Genomic DNA, 20428 nt, shown 5'->3' with positions numbered 1-20428 from the left:
TGTCGGTGTTTTCCGTCAATTCATGATTTCTGTTTCTCTCTCGTCTCATTATCTCCCGAGTTCTTGTTATTGATTTTTTTGTACCGATCTCAAGTTGCGTTTGTGTCTATGTGTGTTAAAGCTGTAGTTTTTTTCTATTATTTATTTTACACTACGGTATCACCGCACCGAACTGTAAAACCATTGGAATAGGGAACATCACGGATCAAACCATTCTAGGAAGAAAATATTAAAATACAGAACTGTAAACAAAACTATTATTCCAACTCAAAATCGACAAAACTAGGGCAAAACATGTTCACATGGAGACTATATATTGAAACAGTACAAACCCGTATTCATGAAACCGTTTTCAAGTCCAGTTCTTGTGCCAGTGATCAATTACTAAAATAATCATATTATGTCAACGGTATGTGAGACATTTAGAGAAACTTTAAGCCGCCAATTGCTTTCAATGTTTAAAATGGACTTTTTGACCGTGTTAAGCGATTCAAGTGAGTTACAGGAAAGTCGGCTTGAGCACAGAATTAATGCTAGAGCATGAGAACGGTTTTATGAAAACGGGTCCAGGTGTTCCGGAATGACAAGCGTATTTTGCTTCACCAGTACACCCGCCATGTAAAGATAATTTTTGAATATACTCATATTATAATAAATAGGATATAGGAACTAGAAGATCTTGATAGCGATTATAAACTTGCCAATAGCGATTTTTCAACCAGTATCTCTCGAAACCCTGTCTGTATTCGACATTTATAACGGAAATTTATTTTGATTATCATAGCAAGCCTCTGAACATCAGATAAAAACGGCATAAAAACACCACTGGTTAGGGAAACTTATTTCATATTTGTTTAAAATTATAAATGATTTTTTTTAATGGATTTTTTCCAAGGAATGAAAAGTTTACGATCGGAAAATAAAAATTGTCACCCTTATCATTTAGCTTGTAGTAAGCCATTCATGTTGGTTATGGCTTAAGCAAAAATATGTTGACTGTTGTTGAGGAGTCTGTAGTGTTGTTCTTAACGGGAGGGTATATACGATTGTCAGTGAGAGAGAAAATATTGTGACCACAGGTGTTGCAAAAATGTCAGCAATCTTCAAAAAACATCGCAAACGCCCTAAGATGCTGTAGAGCCCCACAATACTCTCCCCATAGTACGTCGTCACAGAAACCCTCAAATGCTGTAGGGCCCCATAATAGTTTCACAATATAAGTCGTCATAGAAACCCTCAGATTCTGTAGAGCCCCACAATAGTCTCCCCAATATAGGTCGTCACAGAAACCCTCAAATGCTGTGGGGCCCGATAATAGTTTCCAAATATAAATCGTCATAGAAACCCTCAGATTATGTAGGGCCCCACAATAGCCCCCTAAAAAGTCGTCACAGAAACGCTCAAATGATATAGGGCCCCATAATAGTTTCCCAATATAAGTCGTCATAGAAACCCTCAGATTCTGTAGAGCCCCACAATAGTCTCCCCAATATAGGTCGTCACAGAAACCCTCAAATGCTGTGGGGCCCGATAATAGTTTCCAAATATAAATCGTCATAGAAATCCTCAGATTATGTAGGGCCCCACAATAGCCCCCCAAAAAAGTCGTCACAGAAACGCTCAAATGATATAGGGCCCCATAATAGTTTCCCAATATAAGTCGTCATAGAAACCCTTAGATTCTGTAGGGCCCCACAATAGCCCCCAATAAAAGTCGTCACAGAAACGCTCAAATGATATAGGGCCCCATAATAGTTTCCCAATATAAGTCGTCATAGAAACCCTAAGATTATGAAGGGCCCAACAATAGTCTCCCGAACATAAGTCGTCACAGAAACCCTCAAATGCTGTGGGGCCCCATAATAGTTCCAAATATAAGTCGTCATAGAAACCCTCAAATGCTGTAGGGCCCCATAGTAGTTTCCCAATATAAGTCGTCATAGAAAGCCTCAGATTCTGTAGGGCCCCACAATAATCTCCCCAATATAAGACGTCACAGAAACCCTCAAATGCTGTGGGGCCCCATAATAGTTCCCAATATAAGTCGTCATAGAAACCCTCAAAAGCTGTAGGGCCCCATAATAGTTTCCCTATATAAGTCGTCACAGAAACCCTCAGATTCTGTAGGGCCCCACAATAGTCTCCCCAATATAGGTCGTCACAGAAACCCTTCGATGCTGTAGAACCTGAAAATAGAAGCCAATATAAGTCGTCATAGAAACCCTAAGATTATGAAGGGCCCAACGATAGTCTCCCGAACATAAGTCGTCACAGAACCCCTCAAATGCTGTAGGGCCCCATAATAGTTCCAAATATAAGTCGTCATAGAAACCCTCAAACGCTGTAGGGCCCCATAATAGTTTCCCTATATAAGTCGTCATAGAAACCCTAAGATTATGAAGGGCCCAACAATAGACTCCCGAACATAAGTCGTCACAGAAACCATCAAATGCTGTGGGACCCCATAATAGTCCCAAATATAAGTCGTCATAGAAACCCTCAAATGCTGTAGGGCCCCATAGTAGTTTCCCAATATAAGTCGTCATAGAAACCCTCAAATGCTGTAGGGCCCCATAATAGTTTCCCTATATAAGTCGTCACAGAAACCCTCAGATTCTGTAGGGCCCCATAATAGTTTCCCAATATAAGGCGTCATAGAAACCCTCAGATTCTGTAGTGCCCCACAATAATCTCACCAATATAAGTCGTCACAGAAACCCTGAAATGCTGTAGGGCCCCATAATAGTTCCAAATATAAGTCGTCATAGAAACCCTCAAAAGCTGTAGGGCCCCATAATAGTTTCCCAATATAAGGCGTCATAGAAACCCTCAGATTCTGTAGTGCCCCACAATAATCTCCCCAATATAAGTCGTCACAGAAACCCTCAGATTCTGTAGGGCCCCACAATAATCTCCCCAATATAAGTCGTCACAGAAACCCTTCGATGCTGTAGAACCTGAAAATAGAAGCATGACAGTTACACATCATGCTACTAATTATTTTTTAACATCCTTGAACCCGGAGAAACAATTAGATAATTATGATTTAAGATAGGGTAGCATGTTACTATTCCCATACCGGGCTGACTATTCTAATTATGTCTGTAATTTAAATAGACTGCCAAGTTTTTTGTGTTTAATGTTTTGGTTTTAGAATAAAATGTAATTTACATGTCAAAATTGAAATAAAATGCACTTTAGAGAAAGAAATCGGCGATCATCTTAAACTCTAATTGGAATTCATTAGATAGATGATAAAGTCGATCATTTTTAAAGCTAACGTTTATAGATTTCTACGTTTGATCCTGAAATACTGTTAGATTTAAATAGTAAATCTACGGGGTTTAAACTGCCTTATGAACTTTTCCTTTTCATCGAAAAGTTGGTTAACCAGTGAAAAATGAAAATAAATAGTCCATTTAAATCTCATGTCAGTAATTTAAATCGTTTGTTTGCATTCAACGAACGCAGGATAAACAAACTACCAATACTTAAGTCAATATTATCTTTCAAACGAAGTCATTCTATACGCTTAAACGGAAGAGATATTTCATTTTCCTGGTCATGTTTCGATCTGATCAGCTTACCAAAGTAAAGAAGGATTGTTCAAATGTTTATCAAATGTAGGAATCCTTGCCTATTTAGATTTATATACCTCGAGATGTATATCACATAGATAGCGTTTTCGTCACATTTCTCAAAAATGATCTTGAATTTTGATTCGGGAATATTATTTTATTACAATTCAAGCCTACCATTTTAATATACAGTGGCACTATTGCATTGGGTGAGTCGTTAGTGCAAAATTACCTAATAACGCATTATGTTAAATATCCTGCTTAAAATTCCATAAAAATTCCATCTTTTCACGGTATCTAAATCAGATAGCATTTACCGTCAATTACGATCAGTTATAGTTTTTACCAATTTCACGCACGTCTATTTATAGATTATTAAAATGACTGCTCGTTTAAATGCGTCCGTTTGAAAATACAATACAAATTATGTATTTATTTCTGATTATTTTCCAGCATATTATTCCCGCCCATATGCCAGGTTTTTGTAATACTTAATAAATACGACCACGTTTTGCCTCGACTTCTCATGTTCTGGGTATGAACAGCTTAAAAAATGAATATAAGTACAATTGTTATCAATAAAAATTTCATAATTAATCAAACTGAAAATTCCATATGGATGTCCCTTGATTCAAAACGGAAAGCTTTTGGAAACTTTTCATAAAATATTCGTATTTATCCACAAAACGTAAAAATCAAATAAATTGAAAAAATAGTTTCGTGTTACTTAGCTAACAAATCTCGCTCGATACTCTCAATCTGTAATGTTTCTGTGTCTGTAGAGTTTACATGCATCAGTGTGGATTTTATCTCGCTCCAAATATCATATTATTCCAGCAAAACACTAGCTGTGTGGTTTCGTGTCTTTAGTGTAATAAAAGAAGAGGTTAACAATGTGTTTAATGTTCAATTACCACTTTACATAATTTGCAGTAATTTTATTTTATTTGAAGAAACCCACTTATTGAACATAAATACATGATCACAATACAGGTAATTATCTCCTAAATCCGCTATCAAACGCCCAGCTGGCTTGTCGTGTTTAAAGACATATTTAAGAAAAGCAATGAGATATGATATTTATTTATTTTTTATTATAACTGGAATCAAAAATAAAACTTAACACTAACACCTTCAGATAATATACAGGGAATATAAATGTACTAGATACAATTACGGTGAATTAAATTATTTCTGAAATATTGATTTCTATGTTTTCTAAGTAAGACAGTCTTCAGAAGACCTCAAGTTGCAGGTTATTTCTATCTCAGACGTGTTATATAAGTATAGATTTTAAAATATTAACAGTTGGTAAGGAATAAACCCGCTAGAATAAGTGAACTTTTGAATGAACCTTGACAGTATATTGGCATTATGTACTGCCACAGTGTATTGTGTGTACACTCACATGACATCAGAATAACGCTTGTATTATAAAACAACATCAGGTTAGCGCTTTAATCGTTTAACAAAATCGGGATAAAGGTTTAGCTATCAGACTGTAAAAATTAAGATGACGCTAAGATAAGATAAGATTTTTTTTATTTAAAGTCGGTGGGGATTTTAAAACAAATAAATGTTTCCTAACGGGTTTTGGGTAACGGCTGAATCCTGATATGACGTCGGAATGACGCTGGAATAATCGATAAATCAAACGACATCAAAGTAACGCTTGTATTATGAAAACCCGTCAGGTTAAAGTAACGCTTGAATTATTAAACAAAATCGAGATATAGGTTTAACTATCAGGCTGTACAAACTAAGATGACACTCAATTCACCTAACGTTGTTCGGGTAAACACTGAACTGACGTCGGAATAATGATTGACTAATCGATTAGTCAAACGGCATCATGCTAACGCTTGAACTTTAAGACAAAGTTGGTAGGATGCATCGGATTTACATCTAACGAATATAATTTATGATAAAGTACAATAGCAATTTCATAATGTTAGATTTAGGAAGGTGCATTTAGATGCGGAGTTAATTGAAATGTACATATTTTTATCTAAAAATATACACTTTGAACTATATCACATAAGAAAAAATGTCTTTTTAAACTGTGTGAAATCGCTGACGTTTCATACTTGCGCCTAGCGTCAAAAGGGAACAGCCAAAATTAAGACAGAACCTTTTTGCAAAGGCGACAGAAGTCGCGAGATAAAGAATAGCAAACCATTGTTCACGCACATTGCGGCACTTTGCTCCATTGTGCTTGTTAAGTAGTTAAATAAAACGGTGTTGTATCTACCGACAGCTAGGTACATAGACACTGAATCTGTACCGGTAGTGGAGCACAACCTTGTATATCAAACGTTTACCCTGTGCGTAATCAGGGTATTGAAGCCTGATATAACTGAGTAGATCTACGTTTTTCATTTACCACAACCGCAAAGTAACTATTTGTGTATGGCTTTATGTCGACGGCGTAAATCGGGAAAACCAGGTTGTTGAATCATTAAAAACACATCAACCTTCTATTTTATTAAAGATAGATAGTATTGGATTCAATCTTTCCAGCAAGTCAAAAGAATAAATGATAACGACAATTTAGTAACAGCTGCTGTAACGTCTAGAAAAAAATCGTGACTTTAGCGAAATCCTACAGGGATGGGTACGCTAAACATAATTGGCCCTTGTAACATAAAATGTCACTGTGTCGACAGAGCATACCGCCACTATCTCGTAGATAAATATAGAAAAGCAAACATTTGTCTGGGTAGAACGTACCCCGTCACACTAAGTCAGGTTAGCACCAGACGTGCTATTCAGACACGTGTACTAGGAACGTCTTAGGGATGGAATGTGCACAAGGTCACACAGAACAGAAGTTACAGGTGTAACCTATGGATAAAAGTAGTAATTCAACGTTTCTCCAAACCGTTTCTAAATGTTGTTCTGAAGATCCATTGGTTGACATTATATTCATAAGATCTTATATAACATAACTGTCGACCACTCATTAATTTACATTTGTTGAACGATGCATCTGAATTACTGCCAAGTGAATACAAATTGTCTGCATGGCAATATCGTTCTTTCTTTTGAATTTGTTATCTTCTGTTCTTACTCTTGCATTGTTTTCTATTTGGGTTTTCATTTTGTTTTTATGTGTTTGTTAGGGGTCTATTTTTCTATTCAAATATTTGCCTTTGTTTAAATCAAAAGACCAGAGCAAACGTGTAATTGAAATTATGCTTCAAATAATTAAGAAATGGATTCTCATTCTTTTGACAGTTAGTTCCACTGGTGCACAAAACATATATTAATTAGGTGCAGTACATTTTTTTTTTTTGGTTTTCTGAACCGTCGCAGTAGATTTTAAATAGATGATCTGTAACTCCGTGTTTCTAGTGATAATTGTAAACATTTAACAGTTGTTTATTTATTTTAAACACTATTGAAATGGTATTGTAATAAAACTTAACTTCATTTGTAAAACAGTTTCTTTAGGACTTATCTGTATCGTTTTATATGTGTAAAGGTTTTGACCATGTGTTGACCTATTGTGATTGGTTATTCTATTTTGTTGTTTGTATTATGCATGTTCTCCGAATGTTCTCGTGTACATTTGTGCTATATTCTCCCCCAATCCTACAAAAACGAAGCGTACTTTGATGATAAGGTCGCGTTTCGATATAAGAATTTTGATCTGCTGAGAATTGCTGAGATGGTAAGTAACTTTCTTTGAAGTCTGATGAATACCCAGAATCATTGTCACGTGTGTTGTATCCAATTAATTCCGACAAGTCTTTGATGTTTCTGACACTAAGTAATAATACATGGTGCTTATGTTACCGAGATTTGCCTGTATCACTCTTTATCACACATTCAATTAATGTACACTATTAAACACATGTTTAGGTCTCTATATTTGCCTTTTTGATTGATTGATTAGATTAATTTGGTTGTGGTATAACCTTTATGTGTTTGGTCTTAGGATTATTTTATCGTATTTCGGTAGTATTTTAATGCTTTGTTCATATATATTTCAAAATTCATTTCATGAAGGAACCCATTCATTGTAAACAGTTACTGAAATATGTACTTCAGTCTTTAAACGTGGGTAAACACTGAACTTAACTGCATTGGAGTCAACATCGTATTGCACTGGAGTTAACATCGTATTGCACTGGATTTAAACATCGTAGTGCACTAGAGTTAACATCGTATTGCACTGGAGTTAACATCGTAGTGCACTGGAGTTAACATCGTAGTGCATTGGAGTTAACATCGTATTGCACTGGAGTTAACATTGTAGTGCAATGGAGTTAACATCGTATTGCATTGGAGTTGACATCGTATTGCACTGGATTTAAACATCGTAGTGCACTGGAGTTAACATCGTAGTGCATTGGAGTTAACAACGTATTGCACTGGAGTTGACATCGTATTGCACTGGAGTTAACATCGTATTGCACTGGATTTAAACATCGTAGTGCACTGGAGTTAACATCGTAGTGCATTGGAGTTAACAACGTATTGCACTGGAGTTGACATCGTATTGCACTGGATTTAAACATCGTAGTGAACTAGAGTTGACATCGTATGGCACTGGATTTAACATCGTATTGCATTGGAGTCAGCATCGTATTGCACTGGAGTAAACATCGTTCTGCACTGGATTTAACATCGTATTGCACTGGGGTTAACAACGTATTGCACTGGAGATAACATCGTATTGCACTAGAGTTGACATCGTATTGCACTGGATTTAACATCGTATTGCATGGATTTAAACATCGTATTGCACTGGAATTAACAACGTATTGCACTGCAGTTAACATCGTATTGCATTGGCGTTAACATCGTATTGCACTGGAGTTAACATCGTATTGCACTGGAGTTAACATCGTATTGCACTGAAGTCAACATCGTATTGCACTGGAGTTAGCATCGTATTGCACTGGAGTTAACATCGTAGTGCATTGGAGTTAACATCGTAATGCATTGGAGTTAACATCGTATTGCACTGGAGTTAGCATCGTATTGCACTGAAGTCAACATCATATTGCACTGGAGTTAACATCGTATTGCACTGGAGTCAACATCGTACTGCACTGGAGTTAACATTGTAGTGCACTGGAGTTAACATCGTATTGCATTGGAGTTAACATCGTATTGCACTGGAGTTAACATCGTATTGCACTGGAGTTAACATCGTATTGCACTGGAGTTAACATCGTATTGCACTGGAGTTAACATCGTATTGCACTGGAGTTAACATCGTATTGCACTGGAGTTAACATCGTATTGCACTGGAGTTAACATCGTATTGCACTGGAGTTAACATCGTATTGCACTGGAGTTAACATCGTATTGCACTGGAGTTAACATCGTATTGCACTGGAGTTAACATCGTATTGCACTGGAGTTAACATCGTATTGCACTGGAGTTAACATCGTATTGCACTGGAGTTAACATCGTATTGCACTGGAGTTAACATCGTATTGCACTGGAGTTAACATCGTATTGCACTGGAGTTAACATCGTATTGCACTGGAGTTAACATCGTATTGCACTGGAGTTAACATCGTATTGCACTGGAGTTAACATCGTATTGCACTGGAGTTAACATCGTATTGCACTGGAGTTAACATCGTATTGCACTGGAGTTAACATCGTAGTTCATTGGAGTTAACATCGTATTGCACCGGAGTTAACATCGTAGTGCGTTGGAGTTAACATCGTATTGCATTGGAGTTAACATCGTGGTGCACAGGAGTTAAAACTAAAGTGAACTGGAGTGAACTACAATGTTTTGTCTTGTGCACTTCCTTGTTCACTACGTGTGCACTACAAAGTGCACTAGATACTACGTTAAGTGTGTTCCCTACTGTATGGTATATGTTGTATTTGTATATTTTTATCTTGTATGTATTTTGGATGATTATATCGCCATATCATGCATACATTATATATGATATCAAGTTATTTTCAATACATAGCCTATATTTAGTATATAATTACAAGTTTATGTTTGATTTGATAACTTTACGTAAAAAGACATGTAAATTTTGGTCTGATCATTCATGTGTTTCTTTCTTTTTTTATCTTCCTGATGAATTATACATATTTCATTATTATTCATGCAGCTTGCTTCATTGTGTTATAAAATCGTTAACAATACAACTGTAAAATATGTATCGTTACATGACAAAAATGTAAATAAATATCCACTTTAAATTAAAGTAACCATGTTGTATATATAAATCATAAAAAAGATATATCAAACAAGCTAGGTTTCTAATTAAAACTGGAGGCAGAATAACACCCTGTATGATACACCATCAAGAACATACTAGGTATATATTAGGCCGGTGTTCAGTATGGGTGTAGCATGAAGCGCCTGAAATCCTAGAGACAGTGTAATGTCTATTGTCATTATGTAAGTCTGTCTATAAAGTTTAACTCAAACATCTCTCAAAGCACACCTAACAGGAAAGGTCACATCAACCTACAACAGAAATCGACGTTTAAAATTTAGTTAAACTTATTTTAGTTGGTTAAAAGCATGCATTGCATAATAACAAAATGTAAGTACCATTTGGATATTTTCACTCTCATGATACATGTATAAACGTAGCAATTGTCAATAGACACAAAGATGACTGATTGTCGACGATCATCAAAAAATAAATTTCAGTTTGAGAAATCTAACCAGACCTGCGGTAATAATATAGTGACAGCATGTTGTGTATATCTTTAAAGGTAAGGCCATACTCTTAACGTACCTGCTCAACCCGACAGTGACCTACATAACCACCAACAATAAAGTCATGTGGGCGCACACAACCAATGAACTTGCTGATGCATATCACATGTGGTTTTCAAAACTTCCATATACGGAGTTGTTTACTATATTTTACTATTTTTCTTGAATGAACTGTATACGCCACTCCTACGCTAAATTGTAGTTGTAAATCGTAGTAAGTCAATATTAGAATGACAGAAGGTCATATAAACAAAGTACCTCCTACCATTATTTCGTGCCATCAGTATTAACTTTTCGCGTGGTATATAAACTTTGGTTTGACTGAGTAATACTCTAAGTAAACAGTAATAATGGCCATACCATCTGAAAGTAGAAACGTGACACCTACCACGCACTGTTAATGACTTAAATATAAAATCATGCTTTATCTTACCTAATGTGGGCTGTAAAATATCCAGATGCATGTTGGACTGCATGTATGCGTAGTAAAAACAAGGAAACCTTATATGATGCACCGAATAGTCATCCCTTGCATGAGCTTGTCATTGAACAGGAATGGCTTCTGTTCGACATATGTTTAGTTTGTGATATGACGGCAATATCTTCCTTTATGGGACAATTGATGAACAGTACTATATATAAATGGCCTCAAAGTTCTTTTTTCTAAAGAAATTCGTGCATTTGATATCATTCCACCCACTGGTCACGCAAGTCATGTTCAGGGAGTGTTTGAGTGAGGTGAGACAACCTGTAAATAAATAACCCTGATATGTGAGGCTATAACAGTGCATCACTACTACAAACTATGACGAGTCAAAGTAGTGCTACAACATATGTTCAATTACAGGTAAAGTACCATAGGTTTGAACTTCAAATTACAGAACATATTAAAGATATTATTGTTACAAATATTGTGGAAAGCCGTCACTAAACATAACTCAAGATAACCAGTTACCTTCTGTGATCTCCAAATCCATTGTGCCTTGAAATTCCCCACAAAAACAGATTAATGTATTCGACATGCTGATTATTAGTTTTAAATAATTATTTATTGTTTGTGTTTAGGAAGTTTTCATTTAGGCTTTTTAGCCTAAATGAAAACTGTCTAAACAAAAAGAAATGAAGTGGTATTCATTACAATGATAAAAACCAATAAAACAATTTGAAAATCTTTCCAAAATCCTTAAAAATTCTTAACCCTTTACCCTTAAATCCTTAACTTTCCAGAACAATAGGATCTTGCGGTAGAAAAGTGTTTATACTGATCAACTGGAATGCGAATCGAACTCACCGCTTGAAATTGACGGCATATTTGCTGTGTTCATCATCCAGGCTAATGTTGAAAACACAAAAACAAATTAAAAAAACTACAGGAAAGGGTGCGAGAAAATATATCAAGTAATATCGTACCATTGATATTTGTTTTTCAAATTGAAGTACAAATAAATAAACTTAATTGATGATAACTATTTTTTTTTGAATTTCTAATATCACTTGCCTACATTTATACAAGATTCAACCATTATATTGTACCATGACAAAGTGACTGAGGTATGCAATTAGTCAGTCACACAATCAATATATCTGAAGAAACAGCGTGAACAGCGTTGGTAATGCAGCCACATTCGTACATAGGAACTAGTTCGAATAACTAGATTAAGTTCGGATAGAAAAGGACCAATAGTCACTATCTGGGAAATGAGACAACCAAATTAGTGGTTGCTGGTTTACCTTGGTATCCTCCAATGTTCAATAAATTGGTATTTTTTCTGTAATTTTCTATTTCCACATTTTGTTCTGTATAATTTCATATTACTATATCCTATATATAAATCAAGTAACTATGTGTGAGAATGTGCAAGTATTGGTGGACCGTTAAGAAATTGTTGTATAAAAATATCTAAAAATCGTTGTAAATCACTTCGTCTATTATAGTTATGTACATATAGACACATTTAAGACGGGTAAATTAATACATTTCAAAAGTTCGTAATAGACGACAACTTGGTATTACCAGAGTGTGGCGTACTCTATTTGTAGTTAGAAACTACTGCACAAACACAGTAGAACTCCCAAATTGTGGATACTTCTGCTTGTTGACTATATTATGCAGTTCGCGAGGTTGGACATAACATTGTCAATGGAATTCAATTCTGCCACCGTTTTAAACGAAGGACTAGTTGAAAACTAAACTATTTGTTATGTAATATATGAGTTTATAGATAGCTTTCAAATTTCGCTGTATTATTACATGAACATAAGTTTAAATCTAAGGTTGGACTTCCAGACATTTGTGTGACCTAAAGCACAACTTACGAGTCTTAAATGAACGAATTTGCCATATGGTTTAGTAAAGATATACTTTGTTTGGTGTTCTGCGTCAATATAATATAATTTTAGGTAGGCGAGTACATACTTCATATTTCTAGCAAAAAGTTCACTTGTAGCACTTGCCGGTCAGCAGAGAGTTTATGTGTGATGATGTTCTTAGAGAATTAAAATATCACACGAATTCTGAAGAGTTTCTTGACATTTCAAAAATAGACGTATGAAATGTCAAATAAAAAAATAGAATATCGGGGTAAGTATTATTTTCTCTTACAATATGATAAACACATGCATGCATGTTCGTTCTAGCAATATATGTAGAAGGCTGAATATGATCTGCCAATAGACTGTTCCTTTTTATATTGAAGATGTATACAATGAAATATTCAGGAACGAATTTTAATCAACACGGTTTATTTGTTGTTGTTCATTTAATGACGTTAAACCCCTTCAAATAAATCGTTAGAAGTGCAATTACGACATATTTGTCCCCAAGCATTGAATTAATTACTATATTATTACATATATTAAACAGGTTTTGCCTCAGATCGATGCAAATAAGTCGCTTAAACACAATTATTGCAAAGAATATTCTTCACAAAAAATTTTATATTTAAAAGTTCCTTACAAACGTTACGCTTGTTACAATAAATCGCATTCGGAACACTTCATTTTCTTCCGTCATGCTGGTAAAATGTAATAAGTCAAGCTATTCTGAATGTCAATTATCACCCCAAGTAGATATATACCATAATGAAATATTCAGTAGCGAGGTTATAAAATATCTATAAAATTTATAGACGGGTGGATACAGAACATTCTCACACTGGGTTGGCGCTTCGTTGTGATTTATGAAATTGCCATTTTTAATGTTAACATCTGCTTTCTTTGCTATGACACATTTGTTTTGATAATCCAAGGTGAATAATTTAGATATAATGAAACAATCCGAAAGCACCCCTTGCTACAGTACATGTACGCAGGTAGTCTGGTACTTGAAATAATTTTAAACGTATGATCAAGAAATAACTGAACTCTAGAATGTCAAAGGTAAGGTAATTTAGTGTAATGAAAGATTCTTCGCATGTGTAAATATTTTTCATTTTATCTTTTTTAACTTGAAGGTGATTGGGTTTATATAACAAATAAAACATCTTGTTTACATCAAGTACGGCTTACACCAAACGGTTAATAATATTTCCATGTCCCGGTCATTTCTGTCTGGTTTGTTTGACGGTATTGCATCTGATGTCGTGAACTAGACTTTTATCTAATTCTAACAACTACATTGCAACAAATTATTAAACAAAATGAAGGTTTGTTTATAAACATAGTGAATTATCTGGTAAATATTACAGCATTAAAGCAATAAATACGTAAATAGGAAAAATTGCTAAATATATCAAGCTAACAATGCTTCGATGTTTATGTTTACCGATAGGAGGGGGTAACCGCAACACTTACAATGTAATTTACAACTAGTGATGGCCGAAACCATATATGTTGGGTAATTAAAGAGCGACAATAGAACCCGTCTGATCGAACTCGCCACCAAATTTCTGGAATGCGAATCGAACTCACCGCTTGAAATTGACGGCATATTTGGAGTGTTCATCACCCAGGCTAATGTTGAACACTGCGGTAGGCTTTGTGTTGTCTTCTAGTCGGTGTACGAAATAGATCGACAGATAAATAGCATGGAATCGATCACTTAATCGAAATATAGTGACAAAAGCGCGACTGGTTAACAGGCATCCCAGTGTTCTCCTAACCACAGAGATATACCATTGCTTGCTGTGTTTGAGTCTGTAGCACATTTACACCTGATATGTACCTGTTGCTGAAGTCTCAGATAAATGGATCCAAAGATAATATGTTTCTCTGAAGTATTTGTCTTTTTTTGTGTGTTCTTTGTGGTATTTTCCCTCTCACTAGGATATTTACATTTATAGAAATTACAAAAATAAATGTTTTCTTCACTCACGATGACGCTTACTTTTATAGCATTACAAAAAATAACTGTAGTCAAGATATGTATTGCTAGATATAGGTTCGACATTAGACTGATCCCTGTCCATAGAATATTGCACTATTAAGAAAGAAAATCAAATTAATAACTTTGATCACTTGGATGTCTGATTCTGGCTAGAAGAAGAATGCAACTGGTTTTTTTTTTTTTTTTACTAAGGGTCAGTTTAGTTCTACATCTGTGAATCATTCACAAAAAAATTTGTTGTCGCATTAGAGTTCAAATTTTGAAAGAATTTATTAGAACATAAATGATCTCAAACATATAATATCACGGTTCTAAATCTAAACGGTTTTATACTATCATGCCTATCATCTATTTGTTTAATATGCTATTTGTCTGCGCAAAATTGGAGAAACCAAACTAACATCAATTAAAGCTTTGTTATCTTACAATTAAACCAAAAAAATGCTTTACGAACCCAAATACATCCAAACTATATGCATAGAAGTGTACATGAATACACTTGATGCGTCAATATGCAATGTTAAACAATATTGATATTTAAAACTGTTAACGTAATGCAGTTAAGTAGTAAAATTATACCTTAGCGTTAAGTGATATTTTTCGTAGTTGTAAGTTTGGTTAAGGAATGATTGCGGTTTCTAGCTTTGCAGTACTTGGCATTGTAAACTCACGCTAAACTCGCGGTTAGGGTAAGGGGTGTTTCGGGTACATGTTATGTATGCTACACACACTGCGTAACAGCGGGTAAAACCAGAGGTTATTGCGTTTGACGACTTTATTGACAATCTGAAACAAGTTATGAATATTGAAGTTTGAAAAATATTATTTTCCTCCACTGTAAATGAATTTGTTTATTCCATCCAAATTCGTTTATGAATTATTCATTATTTTTAGCAGACTTTATATATATACAAACACATATTAGACAGTCGTAAACAGACAAAACAACATAAACTGGCGGGTCTTTATACAAGGCTGACTTCTAGACCATTCAATCGAAAAATTTATGATATCATTAAGACGATGTCAGTAAGGCCTTATTACATTTTCAATAAAAGAATACGTAAAAGGCGTTGGGAAAATACGCACGCCTCACTGATTTAGGTGACGGCCTCTTATATACGGATAAGTATTCCTAGTGTTGGCCACGCGCCACGGACGTCAAGGACGACATGAGGTCAACAGGTGCATACTCTGTCAAATACTTTCCTACCCTATCTTCAGTATTTAACACATAGACGCTTCGCTGAAACTGTACATCTTACTCCATATTGTACAGTATTATTTAACAGTACTTACTGGAATTTTACTAGCTAGCTTGGAAAAACATATCAAGAGAAATTTAATTTACTCAGTACTCGATCTTTTACACATGGACATCACAGGAACGTTAGACACACGTTATGTTTTACAATTTGAATATGGATGAAGTATGCTTAATATGAAAAACTTTTCATCATGGAGCTGTTTTGTCCTTCCAGGACGCATCAATACTGCTAGGGGTAAAAGAGTTGGAATACACAGAAGGGAATGTGCGTTAAACCACCTAATTTTAGTAACCTAGAGTCGTACTAGTTAATGACAAATCAGGAATAATGGTAGTGTGTATATCATGAACAATGGTACTACTCAAAAGAGAATCATATCTATTATCACTAGTTTGTACGATTTCCATACTTGCTGTATGATCTCACTGAATAGTCTACTGCTGTGTGGGACTTACACCTCAACCTATTGGGTGCAGGACCTACTAACCTATATGGTTATCTGTTCCTTTTCTGAGATAAGATGACCTTGTTAAATGATATCATTTTAGTGGTTAGTGGCACACATCCATTAACTAAATATTATCATTGATATGGAAATCAATATGTTAATAAATAAAAGAATTAGTATAACGTGAATACACATGAATGAGCACGTGAATAGTTGCCAACAAATGTTCATGACCATTCACAACTTCTCCATTTACACAATCAGCGAGTGTTCAGTTTAAGCCGTGCCTATATGTTTAAGTTAGGAGATAAGACTTCACTTGCAATATCTGCTGTTTTGGAAACTGATGTTGGATCACTTGCATATTCCGTCTTTGCATATTGCAGAGTTGTCTTCTCTTGTGAGCAGGTAATGATTGTTACGTCATTGGTTTGTGTGAAAAAAATTCGTCGTTTTCTCAAAAATTGATGACGTTACTCTCTCAAACCAATGACGTAACAATCAATACCTGCTCCCAAGAGAAGATAACTCTGCAATACGCAAAGACGGAATACGATCTCATATCTCTTCCTTTGCCATATGGCCTATATGTTGCATTGGCATAAAGCATCGAACATACAAGCAGACGGTTGCTGACGTGGAACCTCCTGTACACCTAGTGTGTTCGGCAGTATTCTCTATTAGTGGACTTTGAAAAGACCAAATTATCTGTTAACCTAAAAGTGTAAAAGTGATAATGAAGCCGTTATATATTACACACTGAACTAATTAATCCATATTAAAACTATTGTTTTACGGTATGGATTAGTTTTATGATGATTTATCGGTATATTTTAACGCATGATGAAAAACACATCATACACAGCAAAAACAATATCATTGAATAGCTAAACGTATGGTGGAAGGAAAAATAGCAAAAAATCATTACAGAAGTAGTAAATGTCAAAGGATTGTCAATATGTGTAGATGCTGCATGTGTAATAATTGGTTTGGTTAAGTAATATTCTATGCGGTTATTCTGTATTGAGAGGTTATCCGAGAGATGCTTAAAAGAGGTATTTTTAGCAGGGATGGTCTCCTAATAGCGTGTTCATATATAAAAATGTTCTTTACAGAGAAGAGAAACTTAAGAGAAAACTGTAGTCTTTAAAATAGATGATTGCTTCACAAGGATGGTCTTTCGTGTCGCTGCGATTAGATACCCCGTGGATGTATGAAAACTTGGTTGTAATTTTTGGGGGAGCCTGGTTATAGCAGCCACCTGTTTAAGCGGCCAATTTCTGCCGGTCCCTTGGGTGGCCTCTTAATACAGGTTTGACTGAATATAGATTTTCAAATTTAATCTGAATTTTTGTCTCATATCAAATTTAAAGATGATGGATCACGAAAAGTGTGCTGTCATTGTGCATACGACCTTAAAGCTCTTTTATAATATCCCATTGAATATTGTTTATTAGAAAAATGAAAATTGAACTACACGTGAACTTTCACAAAGATTTTTTTATCTGCGTTTTCGCAACCGTCTAATTCTATTATTTACAGTATCCTGAATTGTCCCATAAAACGTTTGTATGAATAAAGATTTGTTTTCATTAAATGACAGTTTAACTGAAAATTATCATAATTTGTGGCGGTAATTTTATTTGCCATATTAAAGACACCGAATATTGTTACAAAACAAAACTTTAGTCCCAAAATAACAACGGAACAGTGCATGCGGAAACGTTATTATCACAATTACACAATTACGTTCAAAGATTGCAAATTGTTAAATTTTAAAGGATTTTAACAAGTTAAACATGTTTGGTTTATTATTCACTAGGCGTAAGTACTTGGTAAGAAATGTAATTATAATGAGGATATCATTTATTGTAGCATTTGCAAATAATTGTATACCCTTATGCAAGAAGGAAGTTATACAGTTAATATGTATACATGTTATGATATAAACAGAATTAAAGTTATGCTGTATATAGCGTTACCAGTTTGCTTATTGTTACTTCCGAATTTCAAGAAATCACTTTGTACCGAAAAACATTCATTATTTTGAATTTTATGTATTTTGAATCATAAGTTTGTTTTTCACTTTCTAACAGAACTTAACTATAGACTTCACTAGTACGATTTTAGTTAACATTCACTTAACATTCCATCGACGTTACGTAGTATTTTAGTAATCCGATAACCATAAGTATATGTACTATGTTACGATAGCATACACCTGTAACCGTGTGTAAAAAATTGCTATCAATCGACCAGGGCCAATATTCTTGAAACCGTTCTCATGCTCAAACCAACTTTCTTGCAACTAAATCTTAAATCTTGTCACGCGATCAAAAAGTCAAACATAGATATTGAAAACATATTTCGGCCTTACATCACATCAATTTGTTCCTAAATCATCGAACAAACAAGATTGCTTTATTAATTTATAACAATATCCATGCTTGAGCATGAAAACTGTTTCATGAATACGGGCCCAGAGCCCTTACTTATGAAACCGTTCTCATTCTGAATCATAGTGACGTCACCAAATATAAACACTTATAAGAACAGACTAGATAATCATTGGGACTTTTGTATAATCATTAATCTAAAATCCATCAATAAAGAAATGTGGAAACATATGAGGATTATAACTTTGTAATGTTCTATATAGAATCTGGTGTAGACGATCGGAAATGAACCTGTACCAGAAATAAACTTAATTTACCTTAAGGACTCGGTTGTAAAACATACATGTACATACGAATATAAATTATAAAAACCCTCCAGACATAAACATTTGATAACATATTTTTAGATAAAAATTAGACATCATGTGATGAAATTAATATGTGTAGACTCCGCATTAAGTTGTGTGAAACAAAATATCAAATTAACGTTTTAGTTTTCAGTTTATCTGTTATGGTTCGTGATTTCTATTCGTTTTACCTTGATTTCCTGTCTTCCTATTTTATTCTTGTCGACTCTAATCTGTTTTATACATTTTTGTTATTGTACATTTCCACAGCTTCTAGTTTCATTAATTAAGTAACACGCTATAATGCTGTCATTGATAGTTATGAGAAAGTCACCCCTACAGGTCGACGATCAAGAAAAGAATACACCTGCTGCTACCAAGTGCGTGTATCGTAAGAGGCCATTAGTGTGGAAACCTTTGCAGGTGAGTTTGCGTTTGTGCCCTCTTCTTTGGGACACAAAAACGTACAAAATGATTCTGCTGCACATATTGCAACATTTCGGATATTTATATTTCTTTCTACTTTTGTCTGCCATTTATTTCCTAACGCGTTGCTTGGCAACACCTCACTTCGGACTTTGACGCGTTGCTAGGCAATACCTCACTTCGGACTTTAATATCAAGCATTGACCCAGGTGAGGAAGGCAATGGGTTCTGCATTTGAATAAGACGTATTTGTCATTGAAACTACGATTAAAGTAGCAAAGTTAGTAATTACCTTAAACCTTTTTAATTTTGAGTGTATCATTTTATAAGTTGTTATTCTATAAGTGTTCATTGCCAATGTCATTAAATTTATCCTGCTTATTTCTTTTTTGGACGTATTTGATAAACATGGTTTCTATGTTGTTTAATATTTTGTTTCTTATAATATTTAGTATCATTGTTATGTGGAGTTGACAAAGATTTACCTTGTTGTCATCATTGGTGAAGCAGAAATCTCCATGTAATTTCTTTTTGTTCATAGTCATATTCGATCCTACAAACCCCTTCAGAGATGCTTACTTGTTAAGTAGGGCTTAGTAATGCACTCTAAATACCTAAGATCTATCAATATTGAAGGAAAACTCCTGTCTTAGCGCTACTTTCCTTGGTAAAGTATTATTGTGTTTTTTTTATAAAGTGCAGGAACCAGCGTTGGTAAATTGTATGATCGAGGAATTGGTAATGGATAGGTCACGATATCGTCCTCAAGGTTCGTTTTATTTGTTTGTTTCTTTTTTATTCTTTCTGCTATTGAAATATGTTTCATACGTTTTTACAAAAGGATGAACTAATAGGAACCAGGTGGTTTTTGATATGCTGTAAAACTCTGCACGAAACACCAACGGATGGCTATGGATAATTTCTG

General features: G+C 34.7%; 1 protein-coding gene across 1 annotated transcript in view; it reads right to left on the bottom strand.

The window, feature by feature from the left end:
* LOC110450353 (ankyrin-2-like) overlaps nucleotides 1-20048 on the bottom strand; it is a 35739-nt gene extending 15691 nt beyond the window's left edge. The window contains exon 1 of the mRNA XM_021497831.1: nucleotides 19989-20048. Coding sequence (XP_021353506.1) covers nucleotides 19989-20048 — 60 coding nt within the window. The remainder of the gene's footprint in view (nucleotides 1-19988) is intronic.
* Between the last annotated feature and the right edge of the window lie 380 nt (nucleotides 20049-20428).

This window comes from Mizuhopecten yessoensis, unplaced genomic scaffold, assembly GCF_002113885.1.
Source record: "Mizuhopecten yessoensis strain PY_sf001 unplaced genomic scaffold, ASM211388v2 scaffold5185, whole genome shotgun sequence".
Classification (NCBI taxonomy): Eukaryota; Metazoa; Mollusca; class Bivalvia; order Pectinida; family Pectinidae; genus Mizuhopecten; species Mizuhopecten yessoensis.
This window is presented reverse-complemented; position numbering and strand designations above follow the sequence as displayed.